This window comes from Borostomias antarcticus (genome assembly GCF_949987555.1).
Source record: "Borostomias antarcticus genome assembly, chromosome: 6".
NCBI classification, from domain to species: domain Eukaryota; kingdom Metazoa; phylum Chordata; class Actinopteri; order Stomiiformes; family Stomiidae; genus Borostomias; species Borostomias antarcticus.
The window spans coordinates 17,363,450-17,375,722 of NC_140239.1; the positions used below are offsets into that span (position 1 = coordinate 17,363,450).

The following is a 12,273-nucleotide window of genomic DNA, read 5'->3' on the forward strand; positions in this document are numbered from 1 at the left end:
AGTCATTCAGTCAGTCAGTCAGTCAGTCAGTCAACCAGTACTTACGAACAGCTGTTTTCCGTCTGGCAATTGCACTACTTCTTCTCCTTTATAGATGATTAAAAGGTATGGAGAGGAATCTTCCAGCTTCATCCTCCAACAAACACACTTACTAATACTGACTGAGTGACTGACACACACACACACACACGGCAACAGACTAACTGACCAACTGACACACACACAGACACAGACGCTGATACTGACTGAGCAACTGACACACACACTCACTGATACTGACTGAGCGGCTGACACACACGGCAAAGGACTGACTAACTGAACCACTGACACACAGATACACACACACACAGACTGACAGGTGACCTCCAGAAAGTACAATCAGGCTTATGATGCATTCATCTGTTCTGATCATATCACATGACCAAAGGGCTGAGTTTATTTGTGTGTGTGTGTGTGTGTGTGTGTGTGTGTGTGTGCGTGTGTGTGTGTGTGTGTGCGCGTGTCCTCACCCTCTGCATTAGTGTGTCCCAGCGTGTGTTGAAGGCCTCTAGTTTCTGCTGGATAAGTTCATCCAGAACACCTCCGTCCATCAGCGTCTGGGCCAGCTCCCGGATCTGATTCCTGTTGTCCTCAGGGTGGCGTAGCAGCACCTCTAGGGACTACACACACACACACACACACACACACACACACACACACACACACACACACACACACACATCATGGTATGAGGAGCATATAGCTATGTCAAATGTGTGTCTGCATGTGTGTGTGCGTGCCGGTTTGTGCGTGTGTGAGTGTGTGTGTGTGAGTGTGTGTGTGTGTGTGTGCGTGTGTGTGCGTATGCGCGTGTGTAAGTAAGTAAGTAAAACTTTATTTGTATAGCACCTTTCATACAAGAAATGTATCTCAAAGTGCTTTACAAAAGGGGAATATGCTTCACAAAAAATAGACATAAAAGAAAGGAAAATGAGATGGAAGATAAAACAATAAAAAGATATAGATAAGAAATTACATGAAATACAACATAAAAAAGCTCAACTCATAGGATGGAAATCACATTGTGTTTATGTGTGTATGTACTTGTATTGGTGTGTGTGTGTGTGGGTGGGTGTGTATGCACTTGTATTGGTGTGTGTGTGTGTGTGTGGGTGTGTATGTACTTGTATTGGTGTGTGTGTGTGTGTGTGTGTGTGTGTGTGTGTGGGTGTGTATGTACTTGTATTGGTGTGTGTGTGTGTGTGTGTGTGTGGGGGTGTGTATGTACTTGTATTTGTGTGTGTGTGTGGGTGGGTGTGTATGTACTTGTATTGGTGTGTGTGGGTGTGTATGTACTTGTATTGGTGTCTGTGTGTGTGTGTGTGTGTAAGTGTACTGACGTCCAGGGCCTCTTGCAGCGCCTCGGCCCCTCCCTCCAAGTTGTCAGTCTCGTCCAGCTTGGCCTCCAGCTGGTCCAGCCAGGCGTTCTCCTGCTCCAGGTAGGACAGCAGCTCCACCCAGCACGCCCACACCTCCTATCAGGGGCAGGGGAGAGAGAGAGAGAGAGACAGAGAGAGAGAGAGAGAGAGAGAGAGAAATCAAGCACTACCCCCCTTTTCATAATCAAAGAAATTAGAGTGTTGCATACCTTTAGGGAATCATTGCCCTGATACTTAGACAGAAAGAGAGAGAGAGAGAGAGAGAGAGGGAGAGACTGAGAAAGAAAACCCACTTGAATCCCTAATAACACTAAAGGAACTATAGTGTAATAAAATCAAGAAGGCCAGTGGTGTTGATGGCATCTTAAATGAAATGATTAAATACACAGACCCAAAATTCTAATTGGCTATTCTAAAACTCTTCAACATTGCCCTTAGCTCCAGATTATTCCCCAATAATTGGAACCAAGGACTGATAACGCAGTACCACAAGAGTGGAGACAAATTTGACCCCAACAACTACCGTGGAATCTCCGTGAACAGCAACCTGGGAAAAATCCTCAGTATGATCATCAACCACAGACTGCTACATTTCCTCAATGAAAACAGTGCTATGAGCAAATCCCAAATTGGCTTTCCACTAAATATTGTACAACAGAACATATTTTCTCCCTCAGGACCCTATTTGACAGCCAAATAAACACAAAAAACTTTTATTATTCAGCTTAAATTATTTTCCTGCTTTGTTAAATTCAAAAAATCCTTCAATTTAATTTGGCACAAGCATCTGCTGTATAAACTATTGGAAAGTGGTGTTGGAGGAAAAACCTATGACATCATCAACTGTATGTACACTAACAACAAGATTGGCAAAAAAAAATTCTGACTTCTTTCCCCAAAGCCAGGGGGTCAGACAGGGATGCAGCTTGAGTCCTACCCTCTTCAACATATAACAAATTGGTAAAGCAATTGGAACAGTCTACAGCACCTGGTAACCCCTTGTAGAAATAGAAGTGAAATGCCGACCGTTTGCAGACAACCTGGTGCTGTTGTCACCAACCACTGAAGGGCTGCAACAGCACCTTGATCTTCTACACAGTCTTCTGACACTGAATCTTACAAAGACACAGATTATGATATTCCAAAAAGACCGAGCCTTCAGCACAACAAATATAAATTCCTTCTAGATACAATCACCCTTGAACATACACAAAACTATACGTACCTCCACCTTAACATCAGCACCACAGGAAACTGAGAGACAAGGCTAAAAATACTAGACTGTTATAGAGCCCATTTCCCTTTACGGTTGCGAGGTCTGGGGTCCATTTGCCAACCAAAATTTTACAAAATGGGACAAACACCAAACTGAGACTGCATGCAGAATTGTGCAAATCCATTCTCCGCATCCAATGAAAAACATCAAACAATGCACGCAGAGCAGGATTAGGACAATACCTGCCAATTATCAAAATCGAGAGCATTTCAATTTTACAGTCACCTAAAACAAAGTGACCCAGACACACACCATAGCAAAGCCCCCACCTCCAGAGAGACTGCAGAGAGACCCTAGCCCTCAGCCAGCTGCTCCTGGGACTCTGTCCACAGACACAAGCAGAGCCACCAAACAGAAACCCAACCAGACTAAGCCAAATTGTAAGAAAACAAAAAGAAAACTATCTGACACATTGGAAAAAATCTACCAAAAACAAATCAAATTGGAATACTATTTGGCCCTAAACATAGAATACACAGTGGCAGAATACTTGAGCATTGAGACAGACCCAAAAGTACAGTAAGTACAGGTATGTACAGACTCAGTGAGCACAGCCTCGCCATCGAGAGAGGCCGCCACAGGCAGACCTGGCTCCATAGAGAACACAGTCTGTACAAGGACTTCAGAGAATCATACTTCCCACAGATTACAAACACCAAAAAAGTAATGATAATGAAAATATGACTAATGACAAAAAACTTCCATATCTGCTGCGGGAAATACAGCAGTGTGCAATCACAGCAGCATGATTTGTGAGAGTTGTGACAGGAAAAGGACATCCAATGGAACATCTCCTCTAGCAGGCAAAACCCAAAAGTCCTTTTTGACACCACAAAGAATATTGTCAGTCTCCCACTGCCTGCTGTACCCGTGTTCTCTGATAATGACTGAAAGAATTTCCTTTCGCTTTTTGAGGACAAGGTTCCCAGTGTTAGATCTAGTATAATACATTCCACCTCCCCATTTTCAGTCTGCCCTAACAGGCAGCCAATTCTGGGATGTTTCTTGCCCCTCTCCCTGCAAGATTTAACTGAGCTAGTGAGCAGCAGGAACACCTCCTCCAGCCCTTTAGACATCTTACCAATGCCTCTGCTGAAAGATGTAATCAGCTCTCTATCATGAATAGCTTGCTGGTTCGGGCTGTGCTCCCTCCTATTTCAAACAGGCCTAACCTCTCTACCTAGTAACTATCAGCCTATTTCTAAGCTACCCTTTATTTCAAAGATTTTAGAAAAAGTTGTTGCTAACCAGCTCACGGTTGCCTTAAATAACAACAATATTTTTGACAAATTCCAGTTCGGTTTTCGTCAGAAACTACAGAGAGAGAGAGAGATTCTTTTAAGAGTCACAAATGATATCATGAAGTCCTCTGATGCTGGCAAATGTTCTGTCCTGGTGCTGCTTGATCTCAGTACAGCTTTCGATAATGTGAATCACTGCAACATGGTGAACAGGCTTAGAGAGTGGGTGGGCGTCTCAGGGACCGCCCTTGATTGATTTGCCTCATATCTCTCAGGTACAGTAGAAGCTTCTCTGTGGCTGTTGGGTCTCATATGTCTAAGCCCACTCCCCTGTCCTGTGTGGTGCCCCAGGGATTGGTTTTAGGTCCGATTATGTTCACTCTGTACATGCTTCCTCTTGGCCTCATTATCAGCAAATTTGAAGGCATTTCATACCATTGTTACGCAGACGATATTCAATTGTAATTTTCTTTTAAACCTGACATGACTCCTAATTTTAAAGGAATAATATGTTATATGTGGATTGAAATAAACATTTTTTCAAAAATAATACATCCATAGGGCTTTGCGAAGGCTGCAGAGGCGGCCCGACAATGACACTGTTGATATCATACCAGCCAATAGTATTACAGCGTTGGTACTGCACGCTGGGTTGCCAGGTACTATTCTAGCTTCACCACTGTGAGATTAGCAGTTATTACCAGCTAATGTTATACTTCCATGAATTAGCAGCATTATAGATGTTGGTTAGCATCAAGTGTGGTGCGACTATAAAACGGCAGCTTTTCCGTCCACTTCCGCTCACTCTTTTCAGCTAAACGTTTAGTAAAATGGCCGAGTTTCGTCATCCTGCTTCTCCGCCTGAGCCCCGGCAAACCCTGCGATACGAATCTCAAAACCTCAGTGACCGAAGAAGGAGCAAAAGTCGGATAAATATCGGCCAGCCTTTGCTCGTTGGACGGAGTTTATGGAGTTTCATGGGATAAAGTTGCATGGTGACATGGCTACTTTTCTACTAGACCGGTAAGCTAGCTAACTAGCTATCGTTATCTTTCTTGGAATCTGCATAGCCAGACCTAACGTTATCTCCACACTACAGCATCTAACGTAACTTATTACATGGCACTCTGAAATACTTGATTGTGATTACTGATTAGTGTAACGTTATGTTCCTCTCTGAGTGAAGATCTTATCACAGTATGACTGGCAATACGTTGTGTTGTTGCAATTCTTATCTTTAGACACTAGATGGGGGAAAAAATCCACATACAACATATTATACCTTTAAGGACTAAACTGAAGTTCTCATTGTAACTGCTGACAGCATTGCTCCTCAACTGTAATGTCAGCTCGAACCTGAGAAATCTCGGTGTCATCTTTGATCAGGCTATGCACCTGGACAAGCACATCAAGTCCCTGACCCGTACATGTTTATTTCCACCTAAGAAACATTGCAAAACTCAGACCTATTGTATCTCACACAGCCTTTGTCTCATCACGCCTGGATTATTGCAATTCTCTTTTTACTTGCCTCAGCAAATGCTGCCGTCAGGCTGTTGACTAGGCCCAGCAGAACGTCTCATATTACTCCTGTACTGGCTTTCAGTTAATTTTAGGATCCTGTGAATGAAATTTCAGTCTCACCAATGTCACCCACACCATTTGTTATTTTCTTTGTTTTCCTACCCGACTGTTGTTATAACTTTGTAGTTCGTTCCCCTAGAATCAGTCTGTTAAAACTACAAATTGTTCCTGTGTGACATCACTTCCCTGTCCTCTTCATCCTGAAACTGGATGTCACTTCCTTTTTCTCGATATAAGATATCACTTTCGATCCAGAGTCCCCCACTCTTGCTAGGATTCACTTACTGTGCAGAGTCCGCTTTGCAAACCGTAAACATCAGAATAAACCTATTGTCTTTGTTTGAAACCAGCTTGACCGACCACTCAGCGTGTTCTTGAAATCTAAAACTAAACCAAGTAAGACTTTTCATTCATAATTTGGCGACGTGTATGTTTGGGGCGAGTTTCTGCATGTTTTGGGCCGAGCACACGGACGCGTGGTGGCTTGGTAGTCACGGGGGTTCAACCTTGGAGATGCTATTGTAGCTGGTAGAATGTTACCCAGAGGCCCTGCTCGCTCTGAGGCTTGCTGAAATCTGGTACGTCGTTTGAATCTAGTTTATAGTAGTTACTATATTTGCTCAGCTGTGATAACTTGGACAATGGGTTTTATTTGCGCCGGTTGTTTCACACGTGTGTCCTGGTTGTTGCTTAAGCCGGCTTTTGAGCCGCATGCCCGCTTAAAAAACCTGTATATAACTTAACCAGGGTTGGGTTTTTTGTTAGCGAAGCATTTACAACGTTACAGTGCTAAATGGTGAAGTACTAACAGCGTTCATACTCTCGAAAAGCCTTATCCTTTGAACTTTTGGTTTGGGATCCGCGTTGTGGGGGGTTGCCGTGACTCGATGGAGCTTTGTTATCTGAGGCTCGTTGTTTTTGTTTTCTACTCCTGTGGTGAAGAGCACAACACAGAGATGGCTGTTACACTTTGAGAATTTTAAAACCTCGGGTGATTTGCTATTTGCTAAGTCGTGAAGGCCTTGTTTTGTTTTGTTTGTTGGCTCGGGTGTGTGTGTTCGTGGCTAGACGGTGTCCACGGGTGTCTTTCGTCGGCATGTAGGCTACATTTGGCTGTTTGCTGCATCCTGCGTCTTTTGTGTTTTATGTGAAGCTGAGGATTCTATGTCTATTGGATCCATTGTATGTTTGAGTCTACACCAACATAGATCTGTATTTGTTGGTCTTGTATTGGGATTTGAGATCCTGTTTTTTGTTTTGTTTACTGTTAAACCCATGGTTATGCTGGCTATGTTCTTTGTTTTGTGCTGGTTTTGATTTGTGTTAGTTTCTGTGATTTAATTTTGATGCTGACTGAGCTCTATGCTGGCTAATTTTCTTTTTCTGTTCATGCTAGCTGTCCTTTATGTCGAATTATTATTATATTTATTCAACCATATGTTAGATTGTTAATGCTAGCTCCCACATGCTAGCTAGTTCATCCACATGTTAGCTAGTCCACCACATGTTAGTCCTTTCTTCTAACTTTCCTTTGTGCACACGTAGAGACTTCCTATTTTGCTGCTTGTGTGAAAAAAAAAGTTAGAGACTTCCTGTTTTCCCTTGTGGTCCACCATTTTGGGAGTCCGCCATTTTGTTCTAAAACCTTCTTGGCAAGCCTCCTGGGGCTGCCATCTTGTTGAACAAGTGAGAAAAAAAAAAAGCAACAGGAAAAAGAAAAAAAAACATCTCAGCAGAGCACGATAGGTTGATTGAACGTGTCTAATCTTATTTGTTGTACTTTTAACAAATTGTTTTAATCTATTTATTGTACTCATTGGGTTTTATTTTCTTTCTTTTAAACAATGGAATGCAGTGCTTTTTATTTGTGAGCAGATTGCATTATGGGCTAAATATAGGGATTTTCCCCAGTTCATGTACGTTTTCTGTTAAGTTGTTAGGGTTAAGTTAAGGGACAGCTTGATCATTTTGAATCGACTAGAATAGAGAAGAAGAACAAAGACTGCCATAGGATTGGTCTCATTTTGCTGAATGGGAGGCCGCTCATTAGATCTGGAACTAGTGGCAAACAAAAATGCCTTCATCAAAGAACTCCGTTACTCTGCTGCAGCTCACACCTCCTCAGGCATCACAGTTCACACCTCCCCCTGGTGTTTATTCTCCTGTTGACCATATGCCTGCCATATCCCCTGTGTCACCTCCCTTTAGAGCCCTCTTCCCTCAAACCTCTTTGGTTCTCAAGCTTTGCCCCCTCCAGGTTATAACACCCCTTCCTCCGTGCCCTCTTTGAAGCCGTACTCTCCTGCTGTGTCTCACCCTCCCTTTGGTACCCCCTACTCACACCTTTTCCACTGCCTCACCTGCTCTCTCCGTTCCTGCCCTGACTCACAAGATGACCGTCTAGGTTATGCTAACTTTAGATCTGCTGGCTCTGTTGATCAACATCTGTTTACTGAGTTTGGTAAGCTGCTCTTGCCAATGATCAGATTTGCAGAGCGTTTTGGTCTACTCAATGGACAATGTGAGGCAGAGGACGAAAGAGACTCTGCAAGACTGCAGGCAGCACAGATTGGGTACTTCAACAGCAACACTCGCAGTAAGCAGCTACAGAGAGTTGGGCAAACACAACACCGAAAGAGCAAAGCTGACTACAGATATACACTACAACACAGCAAGTTTGATAGATCTAATAGCTGTTGTTATTTCTATAACCACAGAAGGGCATTTCCAGAGGGAGTGTAGAGACTATGCTAGAATGCAGAAGTCTTCTGTCAGTGCTCCACAGGGTGGTGGATTCTGACTAGATGAGACAGATAGGGAGTTCAGTAGGGAGATCTAGGATGAGTGAGGGTGTACGTGACGGGGTTAAAATCATTCATATTTGCCAATATCTTAATCTGCATACAGCACTGTCTAACAACCCAATTGTAAATTTGTTTTGTTTTGTTTTGTTAAAGATACCATGTTTATAACTGATTTCAGATGCACATTCATTGGTTCTGAGTTTTTACAGACAACTGTCGTTCCTGGACTGCCGGATAAATGCCACACCGGTTGGAACCGCAAGTATTTGAGACGACTGCCAATTACAGTTGTGTTAGATGATGCTAACCTCACACACAATTCACTGTATAATTATTGTCATATTAACATAATGGGCTGAGATCTGCTATGCAAACTAGTTTTTCAGAGGTGTTGTGTCTCCAACGGTGTTAATATCATCCAGCCTAAGAAGGTAAAACCACCACACATCATGGTTCACAGCCTTAAACTAGTTGGACATATTCTTGAAATATGGGGGGAAACAGACATTACTCCAATTTATCAAAGCTGTTTTCAATCATTTATTTTATTTTTATGTACCTCTGGCACATGATTTCTGAGAAGACCTGGTGTTAACCACAAGGGTGATGAGAAATTGAAATGTCTTTCTTTTGTCTTTTATTGTCTGTCTTTTATTGTATGTAAACTGACCATGCAGCTCTGTCTGTGCATCTGACAGGCACACAGAGACAGCTGTATGATAAAACAGGGTGTTCTGTATATTTCACGTGTTATTTCTGAGTTTGTTAACAGAGAGGAGACAGGCACAGAGAGATGAGGCTACTCCAGGAATTGGATACTCACACCAGGTGACTCTCCAACAACAGGGGTAACCTGCTTCCCATACAGATGGGCTGACACCTGTGGTTTGTGGAATGCATGGCCAAATGCCTCGACTCCGCGTTGCCCGAATGACTTGTCAGACCCAAGGGACCATCACGTCCGAAGCGTGCCCAAAACTCTCTGTCCGCAAACGCAGTAGAGGGGGATTGTAAAGGTCCACGTCTTTTTATTAGCAAGAGAGCTGGTTGTTGAAATTAAGAGCTCAACCTGCAAGACCCCTATTGTTCTCTTGAGAAAATGTTTTGATAAATGATATTTGTTCAGGATTTGAGAATTGCATATGAAACTATTCATTTACTGTTATTTGGTTTGAGTAATGCATTTTTTCCATCTGTTCACCCTGACTTCAGGGAAATTTTGCTTTCACCCTTAGGGGGCGTTGTTTTAAATAATGTGTTAGGTCTCCCCTGTTTAAATGATCGACTTCTTGTTAGAAACAAGGAGTCATGTTTTGATGACACGAAAGTGTTGTTTTATTTCAGGAAATGGCCACAGAATTTCTAAGAACAAAATCCAATTGGTGCATGAGCAGGTCAATTACCTGGGTCACGTGATAATAATAAAATAATGCACTGCTTGGGACTGTAGGCTAGAGGTCTTCACGGGTCGGGTAAATCCGAGAGGACCCGAACCGGACCCGAGACCCGTACGGGTCCGGGTCCACATTTCCACGCTTTTATTATGGTCAATTGGGTTCGGGTGGATCCGATTCTATTACCTCGGGTCCCGGGTCTGTTCATCATTATGCGTAATACCCGAGAGAAACGCATGACGCGAATTCAGTGAGACCGCGGGCGTGACGCGAGCGGAGACACAGCAGCCACAGTAGTCTACCTTGTGAAAAATAAGCTGAAAGAAAATGAATATAAAGAGGTCAAACCTAACGGCAGCTTTGTGTAGCCTTATTTATTTACGGCCGTTTCATTTCCATGCTGCCACATCACAGCCTGACAAAACAGCGATTGATCCTGTCGAGATTGAGAGGATAAATCGCAATTCCATCCAACTGTGATGCAACAGCATGCAAGCCAACAGCCGTGACAGTCTAAGCGATTAATGCTACTGCTACTTGCTACTACTGCCTGTCGGATCCGTAAAATACCCGATCCGACTCGGGTCTCGGGTCTCTGTCCTACTCCTGCTCTCGGACAAAATCGTGTCCGGTATACATATTTTAAAAAAAGATCGGATTTAGTCGGATCTCGGAACGAATGTCTCGGGTCCATATTGGTTTGGGGTCCACATTTTAGACCCGAGAAGACCTCTACTGTAGGCTACTGCAGAGCCTATCCCTGATTTTGCAGACATAACCCTCACTGGACAAAAGCTAGCTCCCCCCAACTGGCTCTAACAACGCTTAAACAGAGACTGACCAACGCACCCTGTTTAAGTATTCCTGACTATGACTAGCCTTTCGTGTCCTACTTGAGATCAGTGACAGCTACCACTGGCGCTATATTTAAGACCTAGGAGCACTGCGCACGCTGTTTGTCCATGTTACGCATGCTGTGTCTGTTCTTCTTTTACAGGGAGAAACATCACACCTGCACTCAGCAAGGCAGCTGCTTTATCAGAATGTACAGATGACCATGTCTAATGTTCCATTTCAAAGATGCACTGTTTTTAACCCTGCTTCCTGCTCCAGAAGGCAGAGAGACATGACTGTGTCGACATAGTGGAGGAAATCAATAAGCCACGCTCAAACCTCACAGATATTCTCCTCTCTCACCCTGATTTTGAATGAATGCTCATTTCATAATTAGCATAACCTATACTGCATCTTTCATGCTTTCAGTATGTTTTCAAATTAGCACACTGACCAGATCATGTTTCAAAAAACAGGGGTAGTGAAGGATGTTAACGGATATTGCTTTACACCAGAGTTCACTGTTTTATGCAGAACAGGGAGACCACACCAGACCAGGGGGCTCATTTGTAAAACCTTGCTCAGGATTTGCGTACTAAAGGTTGCGGACATCCGCAAGTTCCAAAAGGTACGCACAACGATTTTCCGATTTATAACGAAGTGCGCACGCATGTCCCACGCCGGTTCCCCATTATAAATCTCAATCAACTCTAAACTTGGCGCACGTGAGCGTGTGTTTTGTCCCACCCTCTTAACGCCCATAAATGCCTATAAATGGCCAGTGAAACGCCTCCCATTCACAGAAATCGATACAGGCCAAATCTAACATGACGACAAATGTGGCAGCAAAAACGCAGAAGCGGCTCATGCGCCACTCGTCGTCATTGACCAGTAGGTCTTGCCGGTCCCTGCGACTCGCTCTCTCCAAATTCCTTCATCCACATCATCCAAAAGCAGTAGTCTACATATAAAGCAGCCATTGTGCGTCATTACGCATTGGAAATGTATGCCTTTTTATACCCACCCACGGACATGATTATATGGAACAGGTGCGATTGTCATTGACAATATATGAACCACGCACGTGATTGTTTGATTTCATTTCTGGGTATAGGAGACGATACAGTGATGACATGTAGAGAGGCGAGGGCACTTATTACCGACAATGCTGGATGTCATGAAAACAGAACAGCCGATGACACATAACATCCATAACCTCTAAGACAATTAACAGCACTCTTATCTGCCCGACTGAGGCATCGAACACGGGATCAGTTTAGCCTATTTCATTTATCAAATATGCATGGCGGTTTCTAAATAGCCTAAATAGCTTATAATAATGTAGTGCCCTATGAATGTGGATTCCTGAGTCAAACAATGAGGCAATGAAACACCACCAACAAACACAGCCTATTTCACACAGCTTACAGTGAATCATATTAGGTTATCCTTATAATATATTAGCCTACACATTGCTTGAGTATGTCATGCACAACAGTGCACACTTAGAGATTTCTTGTTGTGGAAGGCTAGGCTGCATGTTGGCACTGTCATTTTCCCCGCGGTGAGAGGGCCTTCTCTACGACTAGAGTGATTGTTGCTCTACCACATTCACATAGCAGTGTAAATATGAAGGCTGTTCACAAGTCATTCACAACAGTAGGCTTATGAGAATAAACAAATAAAGGAATCATTTATGAGAAAAAATAAATACAATAATTA

At 43.2% G+C, this 12,273-nt stretch overlaps 1 protein-coding gene across 1 annotated transcript in view; it reads right to left on the minus strand.

The window, feature by feature from the left end:
- The window catches only part of LOC311310521 (dystrophin-like), a gene marked incomplete at both ends in the record, with an annotated part of 146,912 nt that overhangs the window by 25,012 nt on the left and 109,627 nt on the right, over positions 1-12,273 (minus strand). The window contains 2 exons of the mRNA XM_084440030.1: positions 510-659; positions 1,380-1,514. Coding sequence (XP_084296156.1) covers positions 510-659; positions 1,380-1,514 — 285 coding nt within the window. The remainder of the gene's footprint in view (positions 1-509; positions 660-1,379; positions 1,515-12,273) is intronic.